This window comes from Carassius carassius, chromosome 16 (genome assembly GCF_963082965.1).
Source record: "Carassius carassius chromosome 16, fCarCar2.1, whole genome shotgun sequence".
Taxonomy (NCBI): Eukaryota; Metazoa; Chordata; class Actinopteri; order Cypriniformes; family Cyprinidae; genus Carassius; species Carassius carassius.
In genome coordinates, this window is record NC_081770.1 from 18,433,953 (window position 1) to 18,447,541 (window position 13,589).

Consider the following 13,589-nt stretch of genomic DNA (forward strand, 5'->3'; position numbering starts at 1 on the left):
TTTTTTTTACACCGCAACTGCAGGCTTTCTACATATTCAACCAATTTTGACGGTTAAAACTATGTATTATGTTTCATACATTAGGCTTCATTTAGGCTTTTACAGTGTTTTTACATTGTCTATTACAGAAATTCTCGTAAACCCCCAATGCTCACTGATTTGACCTCAATTGCTCTCTTGCCAACAAACCCATAAGCCTTTTCCAGTCTTAATAGGGCCCTTGTATTGTTTTCAGCATATTACACTACACTGCCTGTGGGATTTCGATTGAACCGCCTGTAATCATCATTTTCTGTTGTAATGTCCTCAGGGATGCATTATTCGGCCTCTGTATTTTGTGGACGTGAATAGAAATAATAATCCAGGTCACTCTGGTTTTTTCATAGTGGGTATAGTTAAATTTTTCCATCCTGAGGATGGAAAGAAAGCCTCTATGGTAATGCATAAAGATGCATTCTGTTCTAAGAGTGCGTATATACTACTCTTCACTTTGTCAGTGAAATTATGATCTTCATATCAAGCCACATTTTTTTTGTTTTGTTTTTTTGTATATGTGGTGTTTGTCATCCTGAAAAATGTGGTGTATATTCAAAGCAAAAAGAAAGACTTTGATCCAGTTGCAGCCGCCTCAAGACTCTCCTTCATTCTCCATTTCGTCTTTGAGGTGTAAAGAAGGTTGTTTTGATGGGCCGGTTCGATCGAATTCTCCTACAGGCTGGGCTCAAGCGTGTACATCATTTTAATACTGAGCGGGGGATTAACTGAGCTCCTTTACTTTGCTTTACTGTCACATGGCTTGCAGGAGACTGTTTGGACTTGAAAAGCTTGGACTCCTTACATTTTAAAGGACTAGTTCACCCAAAGATTTGAACAGAATCAGAACTTGCTCACCAATGCATCCTCTGCAGTGAATGGGTGCCGTCAGAATGAGAGTCCAAAAATCTGATAAAAACATCACAATGATCCATAGCAATCCAGTCCATTAATGAATCACTTATGAAGAGAAAAGATGCATTTTTGTAATAAACAAATCCATCTTTAAGACATTTTTAACTTCAAACTGTTGCTTCTGGCTAAAGTCCTTAATATTACTTTCGTCAGTGAAAATGTCATGTCGTTTGAACCAGATGAGAAATATGCACAGATCAAGCACCATTTATAATTGAAAACAGATATTGAGGTTAGAGGATAATCGAGGATGGATTTTTGTTTTTCACTGGAAGAAGCATTATTACAGATTATGGAGGCATATTTTTGGCCAAAAGCAACAGTTTCAAGTTTTTTATGTGAAAAGCTGCACGTTTGTAAGAAACCGCATTCATTGATTGATTGGAGTGGTATGGATTACTTGTTGATTATTGTGATGTTTTTATCAGCGGTTTGGACTCCTATTCTGATGGCACCCATTCATTACAGTGGATCCATTGTTGAGCAAATAATGTAATGTATTGGTTGACAGAGCCCCGACACCAGTCAGTTCTTTCGTGTTGTTGGGTGTAAAAGGAAATCTTTGTAGAATCTGCAGACATTTTTCACATTTTCTCTGCAAATTTTGGAAGAAAAACTGACAGCATTATCAAACTAGCCAAAATAAACCAGCAAAGACGCAATATGAGGATAAAGTGTTGGCAGACTCTGCTCAGACCTTGGCAAATTATATTAGTTTTTTTTATATATATACATATATAACACTTGCACTGTTAATCTCAAACTTGCATCCTTCCATGTAGTTGCTTCCTTGGTGGTGAGATCTCTTCACTTACAAAACACTGTCAGCTGCAGTAATTTAGCTCGAAGTTAGAGGTTATTTTATTTGAATTGTATTATTTTTTTAATAGTTTTTTTCTGCTAGCATGTAATGGTCTCTTGAGACATCCTACCACATCCTTAAAATCACCTATTTTGGTGGAACTTCTCTTAAGTTGGAGTTGAATTCTGTTGTTTTTATTTTTTTCGTTATTACTGTCGCTTAGGTCTGAGCTTTCGACATTTTAAGCAATCGTAAAGATTGGATTTTGCAACTTCGTTTAGGTAACCACTGTGAAGCACAGTGTAGACTTGAAGGATAGCACGAATTTACAACTAAATGGATTACGAAAACCCTCGGTTTAAAAAGGCAAAGGCATTTTAAAACGCTCTTGTTGGTATTTTTAGGATCTAGAAGTCCTAGGTCCACCTGGGTAACATCATCTTTATTTTTCAGTTTAAAGGAACACCTCTGTCTTTATCTCAGGGTTGATTTGAGTGTATTTGGGTGTAAACATGTTGTGCACGGTTTTTTTTTTTTCAGGACTTGAAGACTGTGCCTTTATGGAGATGTGCAGTTATTCACGCGTTTGGTGTTTAGATGTAGCCGTACCATCTCGATTTATAATGTTCAACTCTTCTTAGTCTTCTAAGTCAGCATTTATATTAAATGATCTCTACGAATCTGCAGGCGTTCAGGCCGCCAAACTGAGTACTGCCTATCCTTTCTGAGATAAAGGAATTTATTGCCAGGTCATTTGTTTTTTTAGCCATTTTATGTACGTTTCATGCAAGTGAACTTGAGTATTTAAGCATGTTTCATGGTGTAATGGTCCTTGGATGTTAGGGTTCTGAATTGAAACAGGAAAACAATGACAGTGTGTATTTTAACGTAATTTGATATCCATATTCAGAGAGGAAAGTATCAAGGCTTAATTTTTTTTTTAACATTATTAGAGGTCTGATAATACATATAAACAAATCAAGGTTTGCTGATCTCATTAAAGCAATTAATACAATCCCTGAAAGTTCCTTTGTACCTAACCAAGACTGATTTTTCGATGTTTCCTTGAACGAAACGCAGATTGTATAAACTTTTGCAGAAGGGCTCCATTTATAATGTATTTGAAGTCAGCCATTTGAAAACCAACTGTTTTAAACTATTGTTGCAAAGTAACATTTATATGATCGCCCATGAGCCAGTTGGGAATCACTATTGATTTAAAAAGGGAACCAAAATGTTTACCCAGGTGAATCTCATGAAACTTTTCAAAAAATGGTCACAATTCACCCCAAAATAAGTCTATATCGCATGAAATGAAGCCCGTTTTTGCAACCTCTTGAAGTTTTTGCATTGTGAATATTATTGTCATGACAATTAAACAGAGTAATACTGTATTGTAAGACATAATTACACAAAAATATATTTAAAAAAAAATGAGAATTATTGATACATCATTGTAACATTTACAGTACTGTCTTTATATAATTTTCTTTTTTTGCAAATTTGGCTGAAATATGACTTATTTAATTTTTTTCATGAGGTTCATCTACCCAATGCTGACTTCTTTAAGAAAAACAAAAACTAAAAAAAAAACAATAGTATTTATGATCAGTGTCTAATGAAAAGTTTCCTCACTGGAACTCGTTTTGTTTTTGTGATTGTTGACTCTGTTCAGGGTTTCGTTTTGAAATACGAATGTAGTACTAATTAGTGTCAAATGGTAAAAAAAATAGGAATTGAAATCTGAATTTTGACACTTGGTGCCTGAAACACCCAAGATTGTAGTATGTTTTCCCACACGGATAAATGATTAATGGTACATAATGTTCCCTGGCCTGGTGGGGAGAGTATGCGCCGTGCACATAGACACGCAGTAGATTTACAAGAAATCATTGTTACTGGAAAACGTAAGGGTTGTGCACGAGCACAGGTTTTAGTGTTTTAGTCTCTAGCTGTAGGATGTAGTTTTGAAAAGAATGATTGTGTGTTTGTGTTCAAGTGTGTCCAAAGAGAGTGCTGTCCACCTCATTTCTGTGTTTGTTCCCACTGTAACTCATTGCTTGCACTCATGTATTGACTATTTTTGTGAGATGGGGTGTTGCATTGTGGTCTTTTTTTACCATGATTCCTAACATCAGGATATACAATTGTTTTTGATGATTTCTCCCATGTAATCTCATGATAGACTGCTTAAATTAAGGTACATTTTAACATCAACCTGAATAAGAAAGTAAATGTTTGTATATTATACTCCATTAAGGAATGTTCAGAATATTTCTCCAATGTGGATGTAGTTGTAATACTTTTTTTTTTCTTTGTACAAGAATTCACTGTGTGAAATTTTGGATTGCATTTTTGTATAATACAATTGCTTTTCTTCTTTAAGAGGGCGGGGGCATAACTAACTGGATTTTCGAATTAGATATTGAAAAACTTGAAAAATATTTAATAAGAAATGTATTTTATGTGCAGCAGTGATTCTGGCATGGATTATGATTAAATGATATTGTAAACCATTTTCCTATCTTGTCTTTCTTACAAATTCATGCACTTTTACACAACAGCCACTAGGTGTTGAACATTGAACAAACGGCAAAACAACTGATCACAAACTAAATAGTTTCACCTCAGGCATTTGTACTGAAATAGTTCTTTTTAACAATGTTTTGAACAGATTCCACATTATTAGTCAAATTTGCTTTTGCTTGTTGTTAATCTAACAAAACCGATCAATAGCTCAAAGGTTCTTCTGAGTAAACGTTCATCTCTCTAGTCACTCCAGTGCTCTTAAGGGCACTGACCTGTCCAGAGAACAGTGTTTTCTTCATTTTGTTGCGTACTTTAGTACAACATAGCTCCAAAACTGGTGAGGAAACTTAACAAGGAAATACAACAACGTCAGGTACGTGAAAAATGTTTAAATACATTGAACATCATGATCAAGAAAGAGCGGATGAGTTGTACGAAGCGTTTTGGTGATTCGTAGGATTAAAATTTAACTTTTCACCAAAAAGTGGATCTTTGTAAGTCCACTATTGGTAGAGAAATAGAATTCAGATAAAATGTTCATTTGTGACTAGCGGTGTATGAGTAATGAAGTAAAAAAAAAATTTGAAATTGGCTCAGCTATAATAATTTAAACTTCAAATGGTTTTATTTCATTGTAACAACTGTGGATTTTAAAGTGAAATCTTATTTTCATTGTATTAAGTTTTAGGAAAGTAGTGCTATAAGAAAATGTTTGCTCCTTGGTTAAGTCTAAAGTACAAATTAATAAAAATAAGAAATTCTCCCCAATTCGCTATAGACATTGTATTGCATGATTCGATGACTTGTTTGACCACCAGAATTTGCACTAAACTGCTTTTCCTGGGCTGGTTTTCCATTCCACCTTAGGCAGGATGAAGTTGTTGGCATGTACGTGGGCTTTGTGGGTACTTGCCCTCTGTTCGGTCCAGGCAGCCAAAGAAATGTGCTTCACAAAGCCCAAAGATCTACCTTTGCAGCCAATGTGCATCTACCGCAGCCATGATTCTGAAATGCTACCAACTGAAAAACCTGAGAAGATCCCAGCTGGCACCAACCCTCGAGTGTGGGAACTGTCCAAAGCCAACAGCCACTTCGCCCTCTCATTTTTCAAGCAGCTTGCTGAGGGAAAGTCCAATGATGAAAACATCTTTCTGTCGCCAATTAGTATCTCAACAGCTTTCGCCATGACGAAGCTAGGGGCTTGTAATACCACACTGGAGCAGCTCATGAAAGTAAGGTCAAGTAATTGTAACTTCAACAAAGATTGATCACTCGAGCAGGTCAACAACTTCTCTATTCTTTACATGTAGGTGTTTAAGTTCGATATGATAAAGGAGAAGACATCAGACCAGGTCCATTTCTTCTTTGCCAAGCTGAATTGTCGACTATATCGCAAAAAGCACGAGACAACGGAATTGATCTCTGCAAACCGTTTGTTTGGAGACAAATCAACGCTTTTTAATGAGTCCTTCCAGCACATCAGCGAGATGGTCTATGGAGCCAAGTTGCTGCCTCTTGATTTTAAGGTTACATTGGCATAAGTGTGTAAATGAAGGTGATCTTATCCTTGACCCTGTACTAAACATTCAAGTTTTAATCCTCCAGGAGAAACCGGAAGTTTCAAGGATGACGATAAATGAATGGATAGCCAACAAGACTGAGAACCGAATAAAAGACACCCTGCCTGAAGGTTCAATAGACTCCAACACCATATTAGTTTTGGTGAACGCAATCTACTTCAAAGTAAGTGAGGATACAGAGACATACTTGTAATTAAAATGTGGTTTTTGGGGGTCTCCATCTTCCAGCAGAGTTTGGCTCCAACACCAATTAAACACAAGGTCCAATAGCAAACCGCAAATCTTAGTGGGTGTTAACACGACACTGAAAACAGAACATTTTTCATTTACACAACAACTGCATTTTTGAGACCTGAAAATTCAAACTTAAAAAAACGAATGGGTTTTTCAAAACAATGTCATTATCATCTTAATGTAAACTATAAAATCACAAATTTGTGAAAATGCTGAAGTCATACGCACAGATTATTTGTTTAGTCTATAGAAATGCATATGTGTGCAAGTGCATAGTGTTCGGCATCGCCAGCTACTGGCCTTACAAATATAATACAGTGCTATTAGTTGTTTTCGGAGAATGAGGAGGAACATTTGTATCTGTGCAAAATTTTACAAAATCGCAAAGGAAAAACATTTGTTTTTAGCAAGTCATTGTGGTATAAATGTACCCTTGAACCTTGGCCCTATCACCACCTTCAGTCATTGGGGGAAAAAAAACTTCTAGTTACTTTGACAATTCCAGCTCTTAAGAAACTAGTCCAGCCTCAGAAAAGAAACAAGCAATAAGCATAGTGAGAGAATTACCATCAAAATAAAACACAGCTAATTTATGTAAAATGCAAACTCTCTTTACAAATAATTGCATCATCACAAAATTAGTGTGTACACTTCAGCAGAATATGTTGACAACGAGCTGGGTTGCAAAACGTATGACAGACTCCCCCTCCTACCACAATACCAACAAAACTGAATGTTAGCATTTAATAAAATTATGACAGGGCTCACAGTAAAGCAAATTAGTAACAGACACTTCAGCACCCCAGACAGTAGTGGTATAACAGTACACAAAAATTATGGTTCGCTGCGTACCTCAGGTTTGAAATCATAATATGGCATGGGTTTGGTACAATTGCTTTTTTATTTATAGCATAGACAGGAGAATTCTTTGTAGACAAAGATGTTGTGTTCATGGCAATGTGTAATCTGAATCTGACCCTAAAGTGGCTCATATGGTAAATAGTGAATATGGCCCAAATTATAGTGCCCACCAAATGTGGGCCACCTCTGGCAAAAATGTAGCACAAATTAAACCAAATGTAGTCCGCGTTTCAGCAAATTTGGCCCATGTTTATTAAATCGTATCTGGGCCAATTTTGCCAAAGATATAGCACAGTGAGCCTAACTTGTACCACATTTGACATGACCCATATGCCCCAAACATTTTTAAACAGATGAGGGCCACTTCTGGTTTGGATATAGCACTTGACACTGGCTAATTGAAATGGAAGTTTAAAATTGTAATATGCCCTAACAGAATTTGGTTACTTTCAGTAGAATGCAATGCAGTTAACTGACGCAGGCTGATCTGAATATGAGTCTTAAGAAGGCTACATACCCAGCAATTTATTTTTTGAAACATGCTGTGTTTTTTATGCAGCATAAAAACAGAGTGCAATATAATGATAGCTCTTACTGTCATGGATTCTGTTGATTTGGACTTTGCACCGTTTTCCTTTGTTGACTGTATTATTCTGTTCAGGTGTGCATAGTTAATTGTCCTTGTTTGGTCTGCATACTTAAGGTTCTGTATGTTCATTTTAAGTTTGTCTGGTCTTACATTTACTTGTCTTAAATGTTGCTGTTTCTAAAGTATTGCAATGTTACTTTGAATATTTCTCTGTGACATTTGCATTGCTTCTTGTGCAAAATTTGGGTCAGGATGATTTTACCAAGTAGGAAACATTTATGGTTTATTTGTTTTTTTTGGTATATTAGCTAAAATGTGGACCACTTCCAAAATGTCACCATTCCATGCAGTATGTGGGCCACATGAAGAATGTGGGGAGGACTAGGGTTATAGAATAGAAAAGAAACCAACTGTGCTGATTTGTGAGTTTTGATACATCAACTGTGAATTTTGGTTTATTTGGTTGACTTACATGCAGCAATATGAATCTATTTATTGTCATGGCTGACATGCAGCCTTCTTATAGCTTGCTTGTGGCCCATATTTGGCAAACAGGACCACCTAAATGCCATCATTCTACACACTATGTGGACCAGAGCAAAGTGTTGAATCTGGGCCAGAATTAAAATTTAATATTGACCAGATTCTAGTTCTACTAGGCCAGTTCTACTTTATTTGGTGTATTCATGGCTGATATTGGGCCTTCCTTTGGCTTGCTTGTGGCCCCAATTTGGCAAACAGGAGCGGACCGCCAAAGTGCAATTATTCCATGAGGTATGTGGGCCAACTGAAAGTGTCCAGTTTGGGCCCGATATGGACCTCAGGAACTTTGATATCGGGATTCCTTTTAAACAAAAATAATATTTATAAGATTAATTCATCCTATACATGTACAGTAGAAGACCTCAACAAATTGTTTAGGATCACTAGAAACTTCTGGGAAAGTTTGTTGGAGCTAAACTCTGGAAGGTGGCCCTCCATGAGCAGAACTGAACTTTCCTGACTTTTGAACACTGTAACTGTCTTGTTTTGTGTTCCAGGGTCAATGGAAACACAAGTTTGATAAACAAAATGTCATGGAGTTAGACTTTCACGTTAGCAAGACACACAAGTGTCGAGTCCCAATGATGTACCAAGAGAGGAAATTTAACTATGCAAGAATCGATGACGACAAGGTGCAGATCCTTGAATTACCCTACAACGGTGGTGAAATCACAATGGTGCTCATATTACCTTATGAAGGTACAACCCTGCCAGAAGTAAGTTGATTATAAACAATAGACAAAAAGTTCTACTCAAAGATTTTTTTCTAGTTTAACCTAACAAAACTGCATCCAATTAAGGTAGTGGAAAAAATGAACCTCACGAAACTTGAGGGTTGGTTACATGCCATGAAAGAGACCACAGTGTCCGTGCATGTTCCTCGTTTCCGTATCGAGGACAACTTTAGCCTCAAAGAGCAGCTGATGAAAATGGGCCTTGAAGATCTTTTTAGTCCAGAAAAAGCCAGTCTCCCAGGTATGCAATTATTTTGACTGTAGAAATTTTTTATTGTTCTGGTTTTAAAATGTTCAAAAATAGGATTGGATAGCTCACCTAAAAAAAACTTGGGGTCATCATTTACTCACCATTATGTTGTTCCAAACTTGTAGGACTTTTTCTTCTGTAGATCCTAAAAGCTTCATGAGGCTAGAAATGTAGAGCACAAGTCATATGGACTACCTGTATGGGATCTTGGCTTGATTGTTATGAAATTTTGCTGTATGGATTTGTGTTCATGGTTGGGGCGAAATCTTGAGTTTAGATGCATCTACACAATATTGTCACATGTTGTGTTCCATTAGGGATGGTTGCCGAGGATGGGCCCAACTTGTACATCTCCGATGCCTACCATAAGGCCTTCCTTGAGGTAAAATTCATTCAATATTGTTTGCAAACTCATGTTTTTATGATTAGCCTCATTGTGTAGCAAGACCGATCACACTATTTCTTGGCCAATGGTCTGGTTTTCCAATTTTTCAGGTGAATGAAGAAGGTAGCGAAGCTGCTGCCGCCACAGCAGTTGTTGCTACCGGACGTTCCTTAAACATCTACCGGGAGAATTTTATGGCAGATCGACCCTTCGTTCTGCTGATCCGTGAGTCCAGCATCAACGCCTTGATCTTTACCGGCCGAGTCGCAAATCCTTGTGGGAGCAGCTAACATGGATTGGGTCTGGATCCCACACTATGGGGACAGTTATTGATTGTCCTCATTTTCAACTTGACAAGGCAGCCTTGTTTCTTCATTATTGCTAAATAATGAATGTTAAATTTGTCATAATATGTTGTTTTTATCAATCCACCAAGCAAGCACTGGAAACAAGCACATCAAGAAAAACAAAGAGGATTTACGAATGAAAGAAATAAAAGCAATATGTACAGGCACAGAACAAGGATAAAACAGGTTTATTTTTTTCATATTAGAAATTTGGGTTTAGCAGTATCACACAATCTGGGCTTACATAATTATACATTTAAAGAACATAATTAAAAATTCTTCACAGTTACACTTAAAGTGCTTTGTTTCTATTTAGAAGAATGGACTTGACACACTGCCAGTGATGAAAAAAACATAAGTGGTTATTGTGAAAATGGCATTCACATTATTAACGCTTTATCTTTCTGATTCCTGTACCATTTTTAAATGTGAAAAGTCTCAAATATTAAGTAAATATAAACTGATTAATTTCAAAGAAGTTATTCTACTTAATCATCTATGAAAATAATTTCTAAATTTTCTTAAAACATTTACTTTTTCAATAAATAAACTGGTTTGCTATTAAAATTAGAGTAAATGATTTCTAAGATAATTCTTATGTTTTGGAATTTGGAACTTTTTTTTAACAATAAAATACCTATTATATTTCGTTTTATTTCATGGTTATGTCAAATAAAATATTTCTAAAGTACGATAAATTAAAGTGATTAACATCTCATCAGACACACGGAAAGAACTTTACAGACTATATTGCTTTTTGAAAGATAAAACAATATAGCGAGACAAATCGTAAAGGTCGATATTTTGGCTTCTCCTGGTGCAAATTTAGATGCCTGGAAATGTCTTTATGTTTGACCGTGATAAAAGTCAAAGACAACATGCAAATAAACAATTTCTACTCTTTTGAGGTAAAAAAAAACACCTTTTTTGACAAAGCATCATGTTTGCTTGCTTATTCAGACAGACTAAGTGTTGAAATATATACGTCGGTTATTTGCATTGAAGTGTCCTCTTCTGAAATGTGTCGTTTGTAGAAAATATTTGCTCCAGAGTGACAAGACTGAACAAACTGAAGATATGGCTCAGTGTTGTCATTCGGTCTTCCCCCCAAAAAACTACTAAGTAGAGACATGCACTGGATCACTTATCACAAAAAAAACATGAGGTAAATGTAATCTCTGAAACAAATTTTATCACATTTGCCAATATGGGTAACTGTTTTACAAGTCCAGAATACAAATTATTCTTGTGAAAATCAATTGGGTATCAGTTTCCCAACTTTTTAAAAGTCGTTTTGTTCATTATGGTGTTATAATTCTGCACCACTTTATCTGAAATCAATTTCGGAATTTGAAATGGGGTGAAATATTGCTTCAAAAGTAGTTCCGTTCCGTTTGAAACTACACATTCTGTAACACTGTTAAGATTAGACACAATTTGGTTAGAAATGACTTGTTCGGTCAAAACCATTAAACTGCAGTAGATGTATTGTCATACAAACATGAAATATTACAGCCTAATATATACACTGTAGCAACACATTTATCCTCCACCATGTTACTTAAAGCTTAGAAACAAATACAAAAGCCAAACATAATATTTGAAAGAATATTATTGTTTAAAATAAAAGAGAACAGGCAGCTTGGTCAACCATCAATGTTTTGAAGGTCAACGATAGATATGCACAAAGGGAAAACATGCTGAAAGTTATCATTAGCCCTAAAACCCAAATTAATATGATTCAATTTAGACTGCTAAAATGTGTAGTACAATAACTGGAATGACTGATTACAGATATAGATCCCTTGTTATTAAAATTGCAATTAATTCATTCACATAGAGATAATTTAAGTCACTATCACCCTTATATGATTGGCATACACAAAACAGACCCATGCCCCAAATCTAAATTTCAACTTAAAGGCAAAGTCCATAAAACAAACATCTTTTCTTGATATATTATAACATATTAGATTATGATTATGTTGTTTACAGACAAAATCATTTGCCCTTCTCTATCATCATGAGGTTGCATTTTGACAAATAAAAGCAATATCAACATGCTCTTATATTACCTGGGTTCTGCGCTGTACAACAAACGTGACATTATAGTTTCAGGATTGTATTTCACTGCGACTGCTTCTGAGGCATGGGTATTTACATTGAGGAAATGTTCATTTGCATTTATTTTTTATTTTTTTGCTGCGCTTGCGAAATATGTCGACCCAAGTTACCCAGATCTAGAATTCCAAGTAAGAAAATCCGCTTATACAAATACAATACAAACCAAAAAAGGTAAACACAAAAAGTAAATATTGAGTTCCTGATATTTATAAGAAGTGTTTACCTGCTGACCTGTGTTCAGATGGGAAAAGTAAGTCCTAACCTGTGTTTATATGAAGTGAGGTGCACAAAATCCCTATTGGAAACATCAGTAGCTGATTTTTATATGCATCAACCCTAAAAAAAAAATCAGTCACAACCAAGTGTGATTCACAGCCTTTTAAAAATGATAACAGCTTTACTTTTGCTTAAAACGCCTTTGCTTTTTGTTGATCGTTCTAGAACCTGTCTCTGAATAGTTATTACAAGTATAAATTTGTCTAAATATGCATAAGTGACATGTATATAGATATAGAAATATTCTAAAAACAAAACAAAACAAAAACACCCCCACCCATTCTTTAAGTGCCTGATGTAATCTCTTATTTTCCTCTTCGCCATTCGAAATCTTAAAGGTTTAAGATCTTCCACAATAAATTTCAGTTCCTTTGGTTACTGAAAGCTTCAGTAAATTCACGTCATAGCACCAGCTGGAAACATCTGTTCATAAGCCAAGTGTAAAGGCACTTGACCCCAAGGTTAAAGTGCCTTCCATCAGATGAAGGGAAATCTTACACTCAAAAGTCATTCCGTGGCATTTCGGCATTTCCCAGTCATCACAGACATACGGTTTCTGTTTTCCTAAACAGCATCGACGACCAAGTCCGTGTTTTGGTTCGTCACTGCCTTACACAAAAAAGGAAGAAGGTTATGTCCTCTTGAGGGACACCTTTACCCCTGCTCAAACACTTTCTTACAAACAAAATATCGCCATAAAACAATTTGGTGAGACTTGCGAATCTCAATGAGCGGCTTAAAACGTATGAAGAGAAATAAACACTGAACATAAAATTCGTGCATCCACGCATCTGCGTGCGACAGATCGGTATTGCGTAGTGATGTGAGAGAGAGGTAATTGAGCGGTCTATTGTAGCTTATTTGAGGTTGAAGGATTTCCTGTATTTTTTTATATCACTGTATCGCCAACATTCAGCAGCTGAGTTGTTGAGTTTGGAGATGTATGAAGGCCTTAAAGGGATCGTTCACCCAAAAATGAAAATTAGATGTTTATCCGCTTACCCCCAGGGCATCCAAGATGTAGGTGACTTTTTTTCAGTAAAACACAAATTATGATTTTTAGCTTTAGTTATTACAGTCTCTTCATCGTACAATGCATGGAAAATGGTAACATAATCTATGGGAGTAAAAATAACATGCACAGACAAATCCATATTAAACCCTGCGGCTCGCGACAATACATTGCTGTATAAAGACACAAAAAGATCAGTTTGTGAAAGAAACTGAACAGTATTTTGTAGCGTTCCAGGCAAGTCACACCAAACTTCCTGAGCGCAAGGAATTGTAGCTAGATTCTTAATTTTATTGCAATGTTATATTGTACTAAAATCTTTTTTTTTTTCAATGTGTCCCACTTGCATAAACACTGCATCCGTAGGAAATATTA

The 13,589-nt window shown here is 35.9% G+C and overlaps 1 protein-coding gene across 2 annotated transcripts; it reads left to right on the forward strand.

Moving 5' to 3' along the window:
- The first annotated feature begins 4,507 nt into the window (after nt 1-4,507).
- serpinc1 (serpin peptidase inhibitor, clade C (antithrombin), member 1) lies at nt 4,508-10,425 on the forward strand. Of its 2 annotated transcripts, none has more exons than XM_059569346.1 (8): nt 4,508-4,652; nt 5,151-5,511; nt 5,590-5,805; nt 5,885-6,022; nt 8,584-8,802; nt 8,887-9,061; nt 9,388-9,452; nt 9,566-10,425. In XM_059569346.1, exons 2-8 carry the CDS (start codon nt 5,152-5,154, stop codon nt 9,743-9,745), a joined length of 1,353 nt encoding a protein of 450 aa, XP_059425329.1. In that variant the 5' UTR covers nt 4,508-4,652; nt 5,151; the 3' UTR covers nt 9,746-10,425. The 2 variants fall into 2 exon arrangements, with proteins under 2 accessions (XP_059425329.1, XP_059425330.1); XM_059569347.1 differs by having other exon boundaries at nt 4,513-4,652; nt 5,147-5,511.
- Nucleotides 10,426-13,589: the final 3,164 nt, after the last annotated feature.

What these genes read in the sequence shown, in the direction of transcription:
- serpinc1 (XM_059569346.1), top strand. Translation starts at nt 5,152, where the DNA reads ATGAAGTTGTTGGCATGTACGTGGGCTTTGTGGGTACTTGCCCTCTGT. An exon ending in TGAACGCAATCTACTTCAAA is followed by an intron (nt 6,023 to 8,583) that starts GTAAGTGAGGAT and finishes TTTGTGTTCCAG; the next exon opens with GGTCAATGGAAACACAAGTT. An exon ending in AAGGTACAACCCTGCCAGAA is followed by an intron (nt 8,803 to 8,886) that starts GTAAGTTGATTA and finishes CATCCAATTAAG; the next exon opens with GTAGTGGAAAAAATGAACCT.